This window comes from Sinocyclocheilus anshuiensis, unplaced genomic scaffold, assembly GCF_001515605.1.
Source record: "Sinocyclocheilus anshuiensis isolate Anshui unplaced genomic scaffold, SAMN03320099.WGS_v1.1 scaffold166, whole genome shotgun sequence".
NCBI classification, from domain to species: Eukaryota; Metazoa; Chordata; class Actinopteri; order Cypriniformes; family Cyprinidae; genus Sinocyclocheilus; species Sinocyclocheilus anshuiensis.
Window position 1 is genome coordinate 494902 of NW_015546050.1, and position 20156 is coordinate 515057.

General features: G+C 38.8%; 1 protein-coding gene across 1 annotated transcript in view; it reads left to right on the top strand.

The window, feature by feature from the left end:
• LOC107699145 (neurexin-1a-like) overlaps positions 1-20156 on the top strand; it is a 162232-nt gene that overhangs the window by 5380 nt on the left and 136696 nt on the right. Inside the window, exon 3 of the mRNA XM_016500329.1 lies at positions 13630-13659. Coding sequence (XP_016355815.1) covers positions 13630-13659 — 30 coding nt within the window. The remainder of the gene's footprint in view (positions 1-13629; positions 13660-20156) is intronic.

Genomic DNA, 20156 nt, shown 5'->3' on the forward strand with positions numbered 1-20156 from the left:
CACACGCCTGAAACAGCACTTTTTAGCCCCGCCCCAAAAATGACACTTTTCAACACTTATAATAAACAATCTGTATGGTATTTTGAGCTGAAACTTGTCAGGCACATTCAGGAGAGCCATAAGATTAATATTACATCTTGTAAAAGGGGGCATAATAGGTGCGCTTTATTACTTCTTGAGTTATAGGCAAGCAAACTTTGAAAAACATATTTATGGCACTCAGACATGTTCAATGCAGTTGTTTTGACAGAAGGAAACAAGATACATTTCTAGTTTCAACATTATTTGTTCTTCAAACTTTCCTCTTTAAAAGAAAGGAAGTATCATATTTTTTCAAAGTGACCTACTTTTGGTTTTTGACCACTGAAAATGTGTACAATTTAACGATTTACTCCTGGAGCCATATTGAAATTCCAATATCTCTGGAACTGAACAATATAGAAAATAAAGATTTAAAAAGGAAAGTTTAAGACCCAATATCTAAAAGAGCATTAAGATATCTTTAATACTTCTTGAGTAACAGGCATGCAAACATTGGAGAGAAAAAAAAAACTTGAAAAGTGCTGTTTCTCCATTTTTGAATGGTCACCATTGGCACATAGTGCAACATAGATTGCTAGTCAATAGGTTTTACTAATAGACCTACCAATCTTCGGACATTCCTCTTTAAAGGGGTCATATGATGTTGCTAAAAATAACATTATTTTGTGTATTTGGTGTAATGAAATGTGTTTATGCGGTTTAAGGTTCAAAAAACACATTATTTTCCACATACTGTACATTATTGTTTCTCCTCTATGCCCCGCCTTTCTGAAACGCGTCGATTTTTACAAAGCTCATCGGTCTGAAAAAGAGAGGTGTGCTGTGATTGGCCAGCTATCCAGTGCGTTGTGATTGGCCGAATACCTCAAGCGTGTGACGGAAATGTTACGTCCCTTTAGCAGCATCATAAGACCCCTTTAACATCAGCTCACACACCCAATCGCCATTCCTTTGGGGGGCACTGTAGCGCTCTTATTTAACCCATTTTTAATACACTACAAATATACTGTATGTGGGATTATTAGCAGAAATCATACCATGTGTCATAGGCCTACTCGCAGGGACAGTATGCTTGGAAATAATATTTCATGTCTTCCATTGCATTCGTTATTTGTAGTGCGCCAGCCACCCAATAGCAATAAGCTTTGTGCTTTTGGTAGGCCTACTTTTAATATAAGTCTCAGCTTTCAAAATCAGTTTTATAGCGAAACACAAATTATGTGTCTTACAATAATGTGTTTTTCAAGCTCTTTAATGATCAGATCGCTGTATTTATGTGAACCAATTCATTAAATTATACTGCCCAGCTAACAATTTTTGGTTCCCAGAACGTTCCCGGAACGTTCCCAAGAACATTCCCTGTTGGTTAGCCAGGAAAATGTTCTTAACATAAATAGAACATTCCCTTTAGGTTAGGGGAACGTTCTGGAAACCTTCTGGGAACGTTCCCAGAACGTTGCGGGATCGTTCCCAGAACGTTCTCGGTAGGTTACGGGAATGTCCCCTTAACCTAAAGGATACGTTCTGTTTACGTTCCGAGAACGTTCCCAGAAAGTTCATGGTATAATACAGTAAATGATTGGACATAATATTTAACGTCTTCCTTTCATTATTTGTAGCACGCCAGCCACCCAGTAATCGCAATAAGTTTGTGCTTTGTTGCTTTTAATATAACACAGCTCAGCTTTCTAATTCTGTCAAATTCTTAGTTTTATCACGAAATACAAATTATAAATGTGTTTTTCCTCTTTATTTCAAGTTTATAGCAAGATATAAAAGTGAAGGAACATCAGAAGGCATGAAAAAACAGTATAGCTTAATTTATAATGAAAATAATGTCTCATTATTGTAATCGGAAAGACTCACATGCTGCTAATACAGAGATCTGTCACGCCACATTAAAGAGGGTGAAAAAAACACATTATTGTAATACAGGCCTATTGCTTGTATGTCGCTATAAAACTGACAGATTTTGAAAGCTGAGACTTTGGAATATCTCCTGGTGCTCCCAATCCGGGCCATTTGCATGTGCAAAAGGCTAGAATATATTCTCGTAATATTTCGACTTTATTCTCGTAATATTTCGACTTTATTCTCGAAACATTTCGACTTTATTCTCGAAACATTTGGACTTTATTCTCGAAACATTTAGACTTTATTCTCAAAATATTATGACTTTAATCTCGTAATGTTAGATTTTTTTTACATTTTTTTAACGTGGCACTAAAACGCCGTCATACCTTAAAAATGAAGATGCCAAAAGGAAAGTTTGTTAAGACCCAAAATCTAAAAGGGCATTAAAATATCTAATACTTCTTGAGTTACAGGCATGCAAACTTTGGAGAAAAAACTTTAAAAAGTGCTCCTTCCCCATTTTTGAATGGTCACCATTGGCACATGATGTAACAAAGATTGCTAAAATCAACAGATTTTACCAATAGAGCTACCAATCTCTATGTAAAAATGACATTATGATGCTGACATCTTTCTGAAGTAATTTCCCCTCCTGTAATTTGACTCTGAATCTCAGGTGAAAATTGCCATTTTGATTCCCATTTACAAAATAATGGATTGCTCTTTAAATATGCACCTGTGGCATTTAATATTTTGGCTTTTACCAGTATAAATGTTTATCTCTTTTGAGAAAAAAATATTACCTAAAAATAAAAATAAAATAAAATTGAACCGGGGACCGCTGGTTGAGTTGACACGGAATGACACACTTATCATTGAAACCTGACAGTGATTATAGTTGAATTTAAAAATAACTGATGGTAATATTTACATCCAGATCACATAACAACAACAACACCACAAATTGTATTTTGCGTAAAGAAAATATTCTGCTATTTTACCCTCAATTCTTATTTCTCTGTTACTCCACTATTTTGGGGTTGATGGAAGAAAAACTCTTCAGAAACTGATTTTCGTAATAAGTTCATTTAATTAGAGCAAGGCATTCAAGGGTGGAAAAAAAGAAGAATAAGAATGAAAATATATTTATTATGTATTAATCATTATTAAATGTTTGTAGTAATTAATAAGTGTTTTGTGGATAACACTTTACAATAAGGTTGTATTCATTGACATTTGTTTATGCATTAGTTAACATTAACAATGAACAACACATTTTAACAGGATTAATTGTTGTCTTGTTAATGTACACATATATACATTTTAACATTAAACGTTTACATGACTTAATGCACTTTACATTATATTTAATTTCACATTTAAAAAGGTCCAGCCATATAACTGTGTTGTGCTGTTATTTGTTTGTTAATTTGTAAAGGGCCTACAAAGACATATAACACATCAACTGATGTTGAGATGGTTTCCACTTTTCATTAGGGTTCAAAAAAGAAATAATATATGTTTTATTAGCATTAAGCAACAGTACACACAAGCATCTGTACATAAAGACTAAACCCTTAGATTGCATTTGCTGTTTCCAACCAACCTCATCTCAGGAGGATAAGCACAACTGTTTAGACATTTCTCTCTCAACATTATAGAATCGCACAAACTCATGACTAATATACTTGTATTTTAGTTAATAAATGTTATACAGAGGTGTTGAGCATTGCCAATTCATGTTAACTTGTGACTATGTTAACATATTCACTATTTAATGTTAAGAAAGTATGTATATATACGCTTTACGATAAGGTTGTGTTTGTTAACATTAATTAATGCATTTGTTAACATTAACTAACAATGAACAAGATATGCATACAGCATTAGTTCATCTTTAATAATGTTAACTTGCAGATATGCATTTCTTAACATTAACAGGTTAAATTGTTAACATTAATTAACATGTTATGTGAAGCAATATGAATTAATTAGGCTAATTTATCTTAGTTTGTTAATTTATACATTTACATTTCTTAACATTAAGGGTGCATGCTGTTGACATTTAAAGCATTAGTTATCATGAAATGACAAGTTGACAAGTTAATTAAAAGCAATAAAGCATTTTTTTTAAACCTCACTGTAAAGTGGAAATCATCTCAACCTCAGTTAATGTGTTTATAATGTTTGCGGGCTCTGCATTGCATATGTTTTATGGAACTTTGCTGTCACCATAGCCGTGGGAACATTTTATCTGGGGGTGCTGGGGGTGGGGCTTGATGTTGCAGGACGGGGCCATGGTGGGGGATTTTTGACAAAATCCTAATATTAAACAGCGCAAACTCAAAACAAAAATTAACATGCAAATTAAGACAGAGTTATATGCGAACCAATATATATTTGTGCTTTTGTGATTTTAGTTCAAGAATTTTTTCTTTAATATTTCTATTATTTAAGGGGATTTTACTAAATATTATCAACGCTGATGAGCAAAAGTTTTGGTCAGTGTACTTTGGCGAATTCTCTTAGAAACAACAAAGTGCAGATGTACATGCGATGCAAACAAGAGACTAATTCATCATACACTGCAGACAACATCACTGATTATAACTTCTAGCTTTTTTAGAGTGCTTACACTCACGCTAGACTGAATTCAGTGATATTCTTTGATAATGCAAATGTGCTTTGCTTCCGGCCCTGCGGCGGGGGGTGCGCAGCACCCTCAGCACCCCTAGTTCTCACGGTCATGGCTGTCACTTCTGTTTTTAAAATCAGATTTACAGGAGCACAACATAGAAGATCAGGATAATTCTGTCTTGAAATTCTTCTGTTGTTTTTCTTCCTCACTGAACTGCTTGTCAAGAGAAAGTGGAAGCAAAAATGACAAATTAAGGACTTCTGTATGTTGGTTATCTATGCAGAACTCACTGATGAAACATTAATAAAATATTAATTAATACTGTAAATAATTTTTTTATTTTATTATGATCTTCAAAAAAACTGTTAGAAGTTGTACATTTGACAATTCCCATTCTGACTGAATGGCACAACACAGCACAGCACAAAGCTTCAAGCAATTTCTGAGAATTTCTATGATTCTGTGTTATTTTTCTTTATTATTCATCATGCTGTATAACACAGTGAATCAGGGCCGGAGTGGGGCCCACCTTCAGCAAATACGTGTAAGTAAATGTATTTGGTAGTTTAAACACCTTTATTATGACCATGTTAGTTGATCTATAATGGGTGATTGGCATTGCCATGTTAGTTCGCGCTGAATCCGAGCTGTGAGATTTACAAGACGTAAATTCATCCTCTACTGTCTAGTTTCCGGTGAACTGGGAAAAGAGTAGAGTAGACTAAACTTTATAGTTACCTACACAATGTGTATATGATATCAATAAAACATGTTGTCAAATTATAATTGAATGGATTATTATTGCCACTTCCATAGACATCGTTGTGTATTTTACAAACTATAAATGTATTGTTTTGCTAGTACTTATGTGTATTTAGATGTCTGAAACCTAAAATAAACATTATTTGGTTATAAACACTGAATAGTGATAACATGACAAGCGCTCAGCATGTCCGTCTCTGGCTCAGCGCCAGGAAAAGCATGAAAGCAAATTTGAATTCAGCAGTTGATCACGTGATGCACTGAACGTTCTAATCACACAGGTGTGATTGTATGCTCCAGGGACCAGCCTAGAGTGATCACACCGGTTTGATCGTACACGTCAAAGGGTTAATAACGTCCTGGTAGAAATCACTGAAACAATGCAAATTGGGCATATGCGTCTATCCATTGAAGACCTAACCAACTCTAATGTGATCAGTCTGGCCGTCAGTGTGCCACCACCATACCTACTAGAGAATTAAAAGTGAATACATCAATACACCTGATACACCAAAAACTCATTACAGAATTCAACAGAATTCAACATCCACCATTGTATTACATTCATTATATTTTACTTAACTTGTCGCCTTCATTTTTAAAGTTTGTTTAAAGAAATCTGTAATGAGAATGTGCAGGGACACTTCAGATAAAAAAAACTCTGACTTGTTAGGAAATGTTTACTCAATGAAATCATGGCACGGTGGCTTCACTTGTCATGATGTCTTGAGCAATTCAGTTCCCTATCTGTTGGTCACTATGAGTTATGTCGTGACAACATTAGGGGTCTAACTTGGGAGCCAAATCATCGCTGAGTTTAAGAGAAAACGCAGATGAAAATTTGCTAGTGGATTTTGCACGCTGAGCCACTCCTCATGCCCACGGGTATAGCGTGCATCCACTCATTAGATTTTTGCTTCGGAGCCGAGTAGTTGATGTATTACGGCGCAGTACAGCGGTGTCCCTGCAGAGTGATTGCCCTGGGTGCTTCGACTAAAAGAGCAGTTTCCTCTAAAAGAGCAAATCGTGGACGATTCGCGTCTTTTCAAGATGCTGTTTAGTCCCTGTCCTTCTGGATGCAGTTGTTTCCTGTCCTCTGTTAAAGGCCAAGATCGCTGTCTTCAGTGTCTGGGCCTTCAGCATGCTGAAGCGGCGCTCGTGGATGAGTCATGCGTCTATTGTGGGCGTATGACCATGGCATCGCTGCGATCGTGTCTCTCTCTCCTCAAGGGGAGTGGAGCAGACCCCTCTGTCACTACCTGTCCCGGTTTCTCTGCCACGAGCAGAGGACCGTGCGCATCGGGCTGGAGGTGACCCTCACGGCTGGATGATTGGTTTCTTGGCGCGGAGTGCGGCTCACAACCGCATTCTGCTCCAGTTCCTTTCTTCCCAGAGGTCAACCTGGCCGAGATGAGAGACGTTGACAAAGTACGCTTTCTTGACGCTCCCATCTCCCAGGCTGTCCTGTTCGGCGACACTGTCGAGGACTTTGCCCAGCAGTTCTCAGCAGTACAAAAGCTGACTGTGGCCATTCAACACATCTTGCCCCGAAGTGATCCTCCAGCTGCCACCATTCCGTCACGGACCGTGTCTCAGCCTGCTCGTCACCGTGGGCGCCCTCCGGCTCCGCCTCGTGCTGAGACACCATCGAGGCCGGCGTGTTGAGCCCCACACAGGAGAGTGGCACCAACCGTGTCGCACCCGGCCGCTAAGTCCTCCAAGAAGACGACGAAGAGGCCCTGACACTGGCAACCCAGAGATGTGGGTTACGTATGTAACCGAGACGTTCTTTATTAGTAGTAGTTGTAGCCATTGCAGCATGAATGTCATCTGCAGGAGAATGTGTTGGCATGGACGCTCAACATCTATGTTGGGCGTAGTTGCGCTTGGTCGTAGTTTTAGTTGATTCAACAGGTGTAAATATTATCGTAATTCTGGACATTGCAAAGCCCTGCGTATGGCTTACACCCAACTTTTTTACGTCTAGCCGGTGCAACTGGCCCCTGGACATGTCCAGCTCCCAGACCAAGCTCCCTCTTTGCAAAGTATTGCCAGTTACACTGCCTTACCACATGTTTATCTCATGTTTATTGGACTGCCCACTGTGTATGATGTGCCTTGCCTGTTCTCTGGATTTATGTTCTTGGATTTCTGTTTGTGACTTGTTTGCTGTTTGACTGTATCTTTGTGTTATTGACCTCTGCATTCCTCTGACTACAATTCCTTGCCTACAGTATGTGTTAGAAGTATGTGTCTGTAATCCATCTTCAGGTATAAATGCGTCGCAAGACCTAAAAGGCCATGCGTTATTTATTTGTGTTCATGTAACTAAATTTTAGTATGATCTCAGATTAATAAAAGGTGTGTTCTTGTGACCTCGACTTAGATTTTATTAGCAGATGCATCCTGTACACTATTAGGAAATGAGTAATTACATAATATTTTATTTAAGAACAACCAACCAACTACTGGTCATTTAAAATAATACATTCACATTCACCAAACATATGTATTTATTGACAATTATTACAATGAATTACCTTTTTTTTTTTTTTTTTTAATGGGCCAGATGCTAAGTACACTGAAATAAATGAATCTTTGAGGTTGTAAGTGTAAAATCTTATATAATGAATGGCTCACTTAAAGGCAGGGGTGTCAAACTCAGTTCCTGGAGGGCCGGAGCCCTGCAGAGTTTAGGTCCAAACCTGCTCCAACACAGTTGGAACTAACCTCTGCAGGGCTCCGGCCCTCCAGGAATTGAGTTTGACACCCCTGCTTAACGGCATGGATTTGTAGCAGCTTATCCTTAATAATTTGCATTTGCAAGATACACTGTAAAAAAATGTTTTATCAGGTAACCACAAAAAAATATTCTTCATATGGTGACATCTAAATGAAATGGTTTTACTCAAAATAAATAAAATAATTAAATTTTGTGTATTTTATAATAATGAGCCATGCATTAATTTGAACAGCAAGCTTTTATGCGGGTAGCTTTGATGCAGTACAGGAGATGCAGATCACTTCTTAAATCTCAAAATGATTTTATGATGCACAGTTGATTTGAACAGTCAGTTATTGCTTAAGGGATTTAGAAACTTTAATTAATGCTGTATAGCAAATCTGCTTCAAAAAAATGCAAAGCCTGTACAAATACTAGAAATGGTGAAAAATAATTGGGAATCATTTAACAAACATTTACACATTTTATTTATCTAGTAGAACTTTTATGTCATTTTGTTCGCTTGGTTGTTTCCTTGATCTTAATTACATATATGATGCTGCCAACCAATCTCTGTAATGCTGATCATGGTTTCGAATATCGATATATCTGCCCTTTCCAATGAACTTGAAAACACGCAGACAAATCTCAGACAACTTCCAGATATTTTTATCAAATCTGCTAACTTGTTTGAAGAACCATATTAGCCAGAGATCAGTTATCAGGATTAAAGATCTGGCATCTGTCAAATCATCTCAGATGTATTAAGTGAGGTACGAAGAATGGACCCCGTTCCCTGTTTTGCCTTGCCTCTGTGAGTCTGTTGCACTAATTAGTTGCCATGGTTGTTAATTAGTTCAACACCTTTTCTGCTTTACACTGATTACTCTCCTCTTGTATTTAAAGGGATAGTTCACCCAAAAATGAAAATTACCCCATGATTTACTCACCCTCAAGCCATCCTAGGTGTATATGAAATTCTTCTTTCAGAAGAATCCAGTCGGAGTTGTATTAAATAATGTCCAGGCTAATCCATGCTTTATAATTGGAGTGGATGGTAGCCCAAAATTTGAAGTAAAAAAAATTGCACCCATCCATTATAAAAGAAGATGCATTTGTGTAAGAAAAATATCCATATTTACAACTTTATAAACCTTAATCTCTAGCTTCCGCTAACTGTCATACGTGCATTCACGAGAGAGTGGAGTCCAGCGGATGACGTAGCACGTAGGCATAGCATAAGCTCTGTGTGTAAATGCATTTTAGTTTGATGATGAATGGCTGAAATGTCAGGCAACGGTGTGTAAATGTAAGTATTTTCGTGCCGTGGCGGTGAGGGCGGGAACATATGTGACGTAGCCACGCACACTTACTAGACTGTCTCATTCTAGCGTTTAATGCTGAGGAGGACTCTAGCCTACAAGCCTCTGAAGGACTGAACTAGGAAGGCCGCAGCCTCAGTAGGATGCAGCCTTCCGTTTGAGAAGCACCCAATCTCTGGAAGCACCCCATGTCTGCTCCATTACAGAACTGACTTCTACTACCCGTATCTGTTTATACCTAGGGAGTGGCTCATCAGCACCCCCTCAGGCAGGTAGTAGAATAAAAGAAAGCATGAAACAAGTTTGTGACCACTACTATCCACTTCTTAGATCCTCCAACGTGTAAACAAAAGTGTTCATTTGATTTAACCATTCCCCTCAAATGAGGGGAATGGTTTGTTCAGTTTGCTTACATTTAAATGAGCTAATGCAAAATGATTATTGAATATTTTTATTGTGTGCAATCTACTTTACAAAATAGGGGTAGGTGTAAGCAGATTTCTAGTTTCCAGAAAACTTTGAATGGGACTTCTTGAAAATATTGAAATTGTGTTACTTCATGAGTTTCTAAGCTAATGTTCCGTTAAGTTGAGATTTAGAAGAGTTACTTTTATATTAGAGTTTTGGGTGTTACCATTGTGGTGTGTGTACAATGCAAGCAAGAGAACTCCACTGAGTGACACTCAAAATGCTACAATACCTCCACTTTGGGGTATGTCTGTAGTGACTGTGTATAAACAATTAATTCATTAATTAAATTCATACATTCACGTACATGACTGATGTAGTTATTATATACACAAATGGCTCCAGCTGAAAAGATGAAAGCTGGTTTTGGAATGCCCAAGGCCAAGATACTGCTTCCATTTAATAAACTAATGAATGTGTCCTAACTGAATTTGAAATATGAATGAAAAATGATAATACAATTTATGCACTAATTTCAACAGCAACTCCAGTATGATGGACAGCATTTATAACATGCATTCACAGATATTGGCTAGATCTTTTTATTTCTTTCTTGCAATATCTTTTACAGTGTAGTTCCCTGAGATAAATGTAGTAACAGTAAGTCAGTACTGATGGGTTTGTTCTATATAAGAATGTATGTATTTATTTGCCTAGTCATGTCACAGCATGATATTGCATGACTCTTTTGTTCAAACTATTTGGTTCAAGCTCATAGGAAAACAAAATAATACTGGGATTTTTGTGCTTTTTATGTTATAAAGATCTGAGGTTTTATTTTACTTTTCAAGAACTGAGAATTAATTCTGTAAATTAGATCAATATCTACATCAATTAACGAGCTGACGAATTGAACTGCTTGTCTGTGTATCTAGTATATATTCTAAAAAACACAGAATGTTGCTTATTATTTCAAATTCAAACTCTCCGTTAAATTATTAAAAAGCTTTTACATTACTATGATCAGACGAAAGGATTATAGGATTTGGGAGTCTGTCTCTCTCACAAACACACATCTCTTTGCTTTGCTAAAACAATTACTTTGATGCACTGCTCTGTGTTGTAATTCTAGATATCAAAAATTACATTATGTTCAACCTTTACCCAACATCTGTCACACTTAGCCTATGGCGTGGAGAACAGGAGTACACGAACAACAACTGTCTTTTAATTCAGAATAGCCAGGCAGTAACACTTGGCAGCTGGAAACACAGGGGTTGACGTTCATCTCCGACAAACATGAACTGAATGGACTAGGGCTTTTAAACACAGGATAATTGGGGAAACACAGGTGCATGGAATAACTAATTAACAGGGACAAGGAACACATGTGGAGGGAAAACACAACACAGTGGCTGCGTCCGAAACCGCCTACTTCTCTACTATATATAGTAGGCGAGCGAATAAGTATGTCCGAATCCTTAGTATTCATAAAAGAGTAGTCGAGAATTACCTGGGTGCAGACTTTTACTCTGTGTAAATGTAGTCATGCTCATGGAGAGCAGGCACACGAATGTTTGGAGCAGACACAGCAGCAGCCAGATTGTCCCGCATGCGTTCACCTGCTCTTGCTTCAAGATTGTGTGGTACGGGGGGCCTCATCTTCTCTGTGTACTCAGGCTATGATAGCCTCGATGTCCCTTTCTCATCCATGATCAGATTCAGTCTGACTGCAGCAGTGAGGGTCGTGATGGACGGCAGAGAAATACACAGAAAAAGGCGCAATAACAAGGTTAAATATCTTTAATCATTATATTAATATAATCAATGCATCAAAATATTGCATTTGTTGTTGTTTATAAGCCGGAGGGATGAAACGAGAGTTAAATTCAACAAGAAAAAGAGGAAAACAAAGGAGATTTAAGCCGGTTTTGTTTGTGGATGAAAAATTGCACATAAAATATATATATTCAAGAGATAACAATTTTGGGTTATCGTAAGGAAAAATAATATATTTAAGTATTAAACTGTGGGTCATATTAGTAAAGGTTAAATATATAAAATTTTAAATCAACCCAAAATGTATTGGTTATACTACAATCACAATAAAAGGGCAGCTGTTTCTTCAACAAGACCACAAACATGATAACGTCAACATGGAGGATGATGCCTGGATCGCATTCATACTTAACGAGATTTGGCTGTAGAGTACCTACTCTTTTAGCGCTCGTTAAGTAAGTACTTACTGAAATTAAGTACCTACTCATTGAGTAGGCGGTTTCGGACCCAGCCAATGAGTCCAGGGGCGTGACAACATCTCTCTTTCAGATGATTTTTTTGCATATATACTTTACACACACACACACACACACACACACACATACATATACATATATATATACATACATATACATATATATATATATATATATATATATATATATCTTTTACTCAATGCCATGTATGTTTATATTTGAAGAAAGCAGAATTTGTGTAAATTAATTTAGGGCAGGTACTGGCACAGCTTCTGCTTCATATATAGTCTCCAGCATCCCTGTGACCCTACAGAGGACAAACAGCTTTGGAGAATAGATGGATGGATATGTGTTAATGTGAATTCCAACATCAATCTTAAAAAGATCCTAAAGAAGTCTTAAATAAACAAGTTCCTGAACTGCCAGTTTGGCCTGACCCTTGCAGTTATAGATGACCAGATTCTGGATTCATAAGACACCCTGTTGAGATGAGACTTGCCTTCTCCTGTGGAGAATAAACAATTTATCAAACAGAGAGAGCTGCTGGTAAATCAAACACTCTCGAACACACTGTGAACTACAGGACATTTTTGTTTTCAATGGCAGAGACACTTTGAGCACAAGGAGGAATCAGATAACTCATGTAGCCAGATCTTTGACTAAACATCAAATCTGACATACTGTAATTACACCACAATAATCAGCCTGGTCTCATGAAAGTATTTGTACAAAACATACATACATATTTGTATGTTTGTATGTAAGTGCATCTGTCATGAAACTGCATGCCATCACGAAAGTAGAGAATCCAAATGCAGCAGTTTATTGAAGGGGTAGTCCACAAACGTAATCCACAGGCAGGCAAAGGTCATACACAAACAGGCAATGCAAAACAACGACAGAGTAAGGGTCTGAGGCAAACGAGAGTAATCCAGAAAACCAAGACACAGGGGAACCAGGATACAAGGCTTAGAATTGCAGTAATGACACATACAAGACTTAGCAAAAAGTGAAATTGAGAACCGGGCTTATATAGGGTGAGCTAACCATGCTAATTAGACAGATGCAAACAATGGGTCATGATGAGTCCGGGCCATGGATTATGGGAAATGCAGTCCAGGATAGAGTGGCAAAGGTATGGGATGGAGTGCCCTCTGGTGGCTATCAAGGTCACTCCAGCTGGTGATCATGACAACATCACAAATAGAACAGGACATTATGAGAATTAAAATAATTATGAGTGTTCATCCAGAACTGGTTCTCTCTGGATAATACACAAGTTCAGGGTCGCTTCTGGTAAACACTGCTTGGCAACTATAAACAGTTCATAGTTAGATGTGATTATTCTGATTATTAAAAAAAAAAAAAAATTGCATTGGTGTCTTTTCACATATTTTTGCATCCACATTTTTGAAAAGCATTCAGCCACTCAAGGTCATACCATGGATAAGGGAGCCCTGCATCACAATTTGTGTGTCTCTGTAAAATTGTGACTACATATATTTGAGACAAAAGAAAATTAATGCTTTTCTTTTTTTAATCACACCCTCAAGCATTGTTGATTACATCGTCCCAATTTATTCAGGCCTGTATTCTTTGCTGACTGTGCTCTTATTTTCCTTTAAGGTCTGGCACACCTGATGATGGGCGACCAAGGTATGGCCCCTATTTCTTTTACACTCCTTTCCTTTCTTGTCCTCTCAAGACCTACTTAATGAATTAATTGTTGGGCTGTTTCTGGTCACTGGGGTTATTCATGATTTGGACATTAAGATTCGGACAGACTGTATTTATTCACCAGTAGCAGAGCATGTCCTCTTTTGATCTAGAGTTACAGATCCTCTGAATGTGCTATTATAAGATGTTATTCGACTCCAGCAGAAGTTCCAGGATCTGTACAATGGTGCCCTATCCAGACCCACCCCACCACATCTATCACTATCTATGTTTCCATCCAAAGTTGTGAATGTAACTTAAGTGCAAAATTGGAATATCGCATAAAACATTTACATCCAGCGAAACTAAGAGAACAAAATCATCACTTCCTGAACTGGCACCAAATATCACTAAGAAAAAGTAATTTGCTGCAGGAGAAACCATTTTGGGTCTTGTTTTTGTATTTAATGAATACTTACTTGCGCCTCAGAGCGCGCAGATGAAACGCAATAAATGCAGTCATGTTTTATCAGCAGGCAGATGCCTGTTGTTTGGGAGCACAGTCGTGTGAGACAGTTCTGAGAGGTTATTATACTGAACCTCTTTGACAACAGACTTTAGCTCAGGCATTTCAGAATGCTTTCTTATCAGATGAAAAATGTATCTTAGTTGAGCGCATAATTTTTTCATGCACATTTTTAGAATTTATGCGCATCTTTTTTTTTTTTTATGCGATATCCCAAAATCAGCACACAATTAGGTGGATGGAAACATAGGTACTCATACATGGGTTTCATTTTAGATGGACAAAAACACACCAACAATCATTTGCTGAAGAAAAAAAAAAAACCTTGTAATTCATATTACAAATCACACATTACTACTTTTAATGCAAATTTCTCATCTGAATGGGCATGTTTATTTTCCATAATGGGTAAATATTTTTATTTATTTATTGAAATGGGTAAGATGTAGCATCTCATTTTTCACAGACAATCACAGTCCTAGAAACACAAAAATTATGTAACCATACAAACAAAATAACCTTACATAAGATACACTGCAAATACACAAATTCACATACAAATAGCTGGCTTGTCCTTTCCCTCAAAATAGCTTTTAAGGTTGAAAAATATATCAGAAATAGCTGTACACAATTACATTGACACTGGAAAAGACCTGTTTTTATTCACTTCATTTAGTTTTTATATTCTTGCATGTCAGTATTTGTGTGTGTATCATGTCTGTGAACACGTCAGGTGAGATAGAGTTAGTGTAAACATATTAATGACAAATAATTATTGCAGTATTTTCATGTACTACAATGGATTATAAGTTACAAATAGAGCTTCTCAAGCAAACATTTTTTTCAATGGTGGCACATTTGTCTTTCAGTTTGAGTCATATGAGGAGTAAGAATTGAGAGTGGAAGTTTTGCCTTTGATTTGTGTCCTAATGTGACAGGTATTAGATTAGATAAAATGATTTGATTGCTGTTGTAAACCTTTATCGAAAATAAATGAAAAACTATTAAAATATTTTAATTTGGCATATGCCTTTGGCAGGCAGGTAGGATATGGAATATTATTACTAAAAGGCTCAGAAGGATATGCTGCCCTCCTGAGCTATGTCATGGTAACTCAGAGGCAGAAACAGAAGATGGGGATTATTGAAAGATAATGGTAAGGACAGGAATTCAGATGAGTGAACAGGTAAGCACAATGAACCCCAGAATGCACAGAATGCAACTAAAGGTAACAGTCTTTTATTTTCAGATGGATAAACAATGATACAGATAATCACAGGGAAGTAAGTCCACAGGTAATGCTGGCCACACACTAGACGATTTTCAAATCTTAAATGATTTTAAAACCATGGGAGACCACAGACATGAAGACAGTTCAACCGATTTTTAGCCTTATAATCCTCTGAACGCACACACTAGATGATTCGACCAGACCATGAGACCACACACTTGTGGACTGTAGGAAGGATTTCACAGTGACACGTGCTCTCACAGACACTCGCGAGATCAAACGTGACTAGAGAAGAAAAACAAATAGAGGACAATCAACGTTGTCAGCTGGCTCTCCTGGCGCGCATTCTGTTTCACAGTGAAAAACAAAGTATAAAAAAAGAATATGGGTGATGTTCTCTGTTACATGTCATGTTTGTGGCTGCCAAGTTTCAGCTATAGAAGCACGCAACATCCGGTAGGTGACGCTTGCTCGCTCTCATTGGCTATCGCGGGTATCACGTCAGAGGCAGTCTGATCAAGAGTTGTAAATATCAAACATGTTTGATATTTACGATTTGAGTTCGGGGACGCTCCATCTCGATCGGGAGCAGATAAATAATCGTAATGACACCAAACAATAGAGGATTTTTTGGACAAAATTTTTTTGTGACAAGCCGTGAATCGGGCCACACCCCCCGTTCGGGGGGTTCGGGGGTGCAAATCGGGCTTAAAATCGGTTAATGTGTGGCCAGCCTAACGTGGGAGAGTCTGTACACTCTTTATGTGAACACTGACAAGACCACACAAACACCTGTGACGATGGCAAGGTTTAAATGGAGTGCTTGATGAGATGCTGATTGACAACAGGTGTGGCCGATCAGTCTGGAGCAGACTGATGGAGGGAGGAGCCAGGGTGGAGCCCTGATGTTGTTTCTTTGTGGTGCCATATGAAAAAAATTCTAGGTGGCACCAGGAGAGGTTAAGACAAGGAGCTAAAGGGGCAGAGAGACAGAGTGACACCGCTGGACCAAGGCAGAGCTGCAGGATCAAGGGATCGTGGAGGAGCCGGGGGCTCGGCAGTTCAAGGTGGAGCTGGTGTGAATGAGGAGCTCAATGGAGCTTAAGGGGTTGAGGACTTAGGCGCAGAGCCAGGGAGCTGAATGGAGCAGAGGAGAAGCAGGAGCCAAGGAGCTGGACAGAATCTTGGAAGCTTGGAAAGGCCTCTAATGGCTGAGATGAGGGAGCATGGGATGGGACATCTAACCAGCTGGACAGGATTGGCAGAGGAGAAAGAGGTTTGGTTGTTTGGCAAAGTCTAACAAAAGCTTCTCACCTGCCTGTTTTGGGGGCGGACATGGCCAGCGGGCTTTGGCTCTGGGACAGACATAGTGTCAGACTCTGGCTCCGTGATGGATATGATGATAAGTGGTGACAAACTAGAGAGGATTTTTGAGAAGTAGTAGAACTCGATGAGGACCAGTGACACCAGAAAGATAGGAGGAGGCTGGGAGGGCTGTGGTTGAATGGCGATAACCACTTCACCGTCAGTCCAAATACTGTCAGGATGCAGGTGGTCTTTCCTACTGGCATCGTTTGAGCTAGAGCACTCCAAAAACACACCTTGAGAGTTCTATCATTCCTGGACACCCAGGGGCAAATCTCAAGGAACACCTCCATATAGTCTTACAGGGGATGGTCATCTTGTTGGATGAAGAGCAGGGCATTATCGAGGTGACATAGGAAAACCCTGCTGAGTTCATGTTGGGTCAGGTCTTCTGTGATGAACTCAGAAGCTGGGTTTATTGAATGATAATGTAAACTGGAATACAGGTGAACACAGTGAAACACAGAATGCACATAACTGAGAGTAACAGTCCTTTCAGATGGAGAAACAACAATAGAGACAATGGCTACGTTTACATGCACAAATTTTGGTTCAATCGGACTGAATTCATTCTACATGAATCTGAATGTAGTGTTTACATGAACGCTAAATAAAGTGATCGGTTTGATGTGTGCGTTTATGTCACAAGCTTCAAATCGGAATAGATTTTTTTTTACATGCGCACACTGCACAAATATAGAGTTTCTCACTGTTTGCACATAATAACCACTCTCCTACATGGTTTATTTATTTGTTTTTAACAGCAGAATTAATATTTATCAATTTACGGATAAATATACATAAACCGCTGTGCCGTGCTGCTCATATTTATCACGCAGTAAAAATGCCCCTCCCCGCGCCCAAAACGGGTTGCCTGTGGATGAGAATCCAATGACTGGTGGGAGGTTGTCCTGCTCCACTTCACAGTTGCCGAGTGAAAGGAGAGTTTTATAATGACAGGACATGCATTTACACAAGACTTTATTCAAAAGGAAGAGCCGTTCGTTCCACGCGTCATACATCATTATGCTATTTCTGCATCATTGCACATGCGCAGTGCTTTCAGTTTCGGGGTTCCATCCAATTGAGTGTTTACATGCACTCTCAATCGTATTAGAAAAGGAATAAACCACTCCCTTCAATCCGATCGAAATTTCATTCCGATCGAGTTCAATCGGCTCAATTAAGGTGTTTACATGAAGTCTTTTCAGTCCGATTGAGCCGTCAACCCGATTACAAACGGATTATTTGGTTGCATGTAAACGTAGCCAATCACAGGAGGCAACAACAACGATGACAATCACAGGTAAGAAAATTAACAGGTAGGTAACATGGGAGAGTCTGTATAGCATTTGTGTGAAAATCAATGAGATAAACAACTGTGGTGATGGCAGCGTTTAAAATAGAGTGCTTGATGAGGTGCTTATTGGCAACATGTGCGGGTGATTAGTGTGGGGAGTGTGAGCAGGACTGTGAGAGTGACAGTGACTACGTTTACATGGACATCAGCAATCTAATTATTTACCTTATTCTAAATAAGCCAATATTATGATTATGGTGTTTACATGAGTTGCTTTTAGAATATTCCTTTCATGTTCCCGTTTTACATGTTATAGTACATAGTTCGATTAATGGCACACGTCATTACGTCCCACGTGACGCCATCCAACGTCCCCTCCGGAATTTCACGTATAAACATATAGTTCGTCTTCGTGATGATGCCATATACAGTTTTGGGTGATTCATTTTTAATTTTATAAAAGCTTCAAGTGCAGTTAATTATTTGAACGTGCATACAGACGATGGCAGTGTTGAAGCTCTTTTATTTGCCGTCAAACGGTTGAGCACTGCCGTGTGTGTATCCTGTCGCAAAATGCAGCGAAACGTCCTACACGACGGTAAGAATGTGATTAAGGTGTTTACATGTCTATACTGCACTTCAGTAATGCAACTAAAATAGGAATATTCTACATGTCTTAATTCGATTTCTGTTTACTTCGATTATGACTTTAGCCGGATTAAGGTAATCAAAAATCTCTGTTTACATGGTAGATTCTTAATCAGAGTATTGTCTTAATCGTATTAAAATCGGAGTATTGTTGTCCATGTAAATGTACTCAATGATGAGGGAGAATTGGTGAATCCATTACAAGCTTAACAGTGCCTTACTGTGTGTGGCAATTGAATTAGTACTGCTTTGTCACTAATCAATTTGAAGAAAATAAAATTCCCAGTGATCACTAAAACATAAATAACTGTTTTTCAATTACTTCTAATCCTGACTTGTCTTTAAAATTAGCATACTAAGTAATAAGGAAGGCCATGACCGTTGTTATAGTGAAGAGACAGGACAGGAAATGGACTCAACATCAGGGCTTTATTTAACAGATGGACAACAGATACACATTAGTGGATGAACAGTCAGAATAAAGGCAGTGAAACCAAACATAACAGTCTTAATTGATGTAGGAATGATGTAGAAGCTAGTGATGTTGAACAGACGAGGAGATGAGCACACACACACTCTGAGAACACCGGCAGGAAACAACAGAAAAGTCCATAGTTAATAGCAGTACTAGCGACGAGTCCAGACAGAGTAAATGAGAATTTAAGGTATATATGAACTCCTAAATTACTGTAAATGAGGAACAGGTGTGATCAGTATTCAAGTAAATACAAGTGGATCATAAGCTGTGACGTAGTTGGAGAGAGGGAGCCTGATCGGTGACAACTGTATAACAAATACAGTAAGTTAAACAATCCATATGTAGGTCACAAAATATTAACACAAATACAGAAACAACTTTGAATTATTTTTATATATATATTGTAACGGGGTGAAGAATCACACGACAAGTAATCTCAATCAATACCCCGGAGGGTGGATTTATTGGGGTGATGGGTGCTAGTGAGAAAGGTCCAGGTAGGTGCTCCGGTGCCGTGAGTACTGGTGGGGAGTGACCCCTGACAGACCTGCGAAAGCTGCCCAGATCGGAGAGAGACCATCCGCGTTGGCGTTCGCGGCTCCAGCCCGATGACGTACCTTGAAGTGAAAGTCCTGGAGCGCGAGGAACCATCGGGTCACCCTGGCATTGGTATCCTTGGCGCGGGCCATCCACTGAAGGGGTGCGTGGTCCGTGACCAGGGTTGGGCAGCGGTATCAGCGGACTGGGGGGAGGCGTCCTGGGTGACGTTCCTTGGCAGGTCGGGCAGGCTTGGCAGAACCGCTTCACTTCGGCGTCCAAGCCCGGCCAGTGGAAGCGGTCGCGGATCCGCTGGATGTTGTTCCCTGCTCCGAGATGCCCTGCCAAGGGATGGGAGTGAGCCAGCTCCAGTACGGTCTCCGTTTTGGTGCGTGGCACCACCAACAATTTT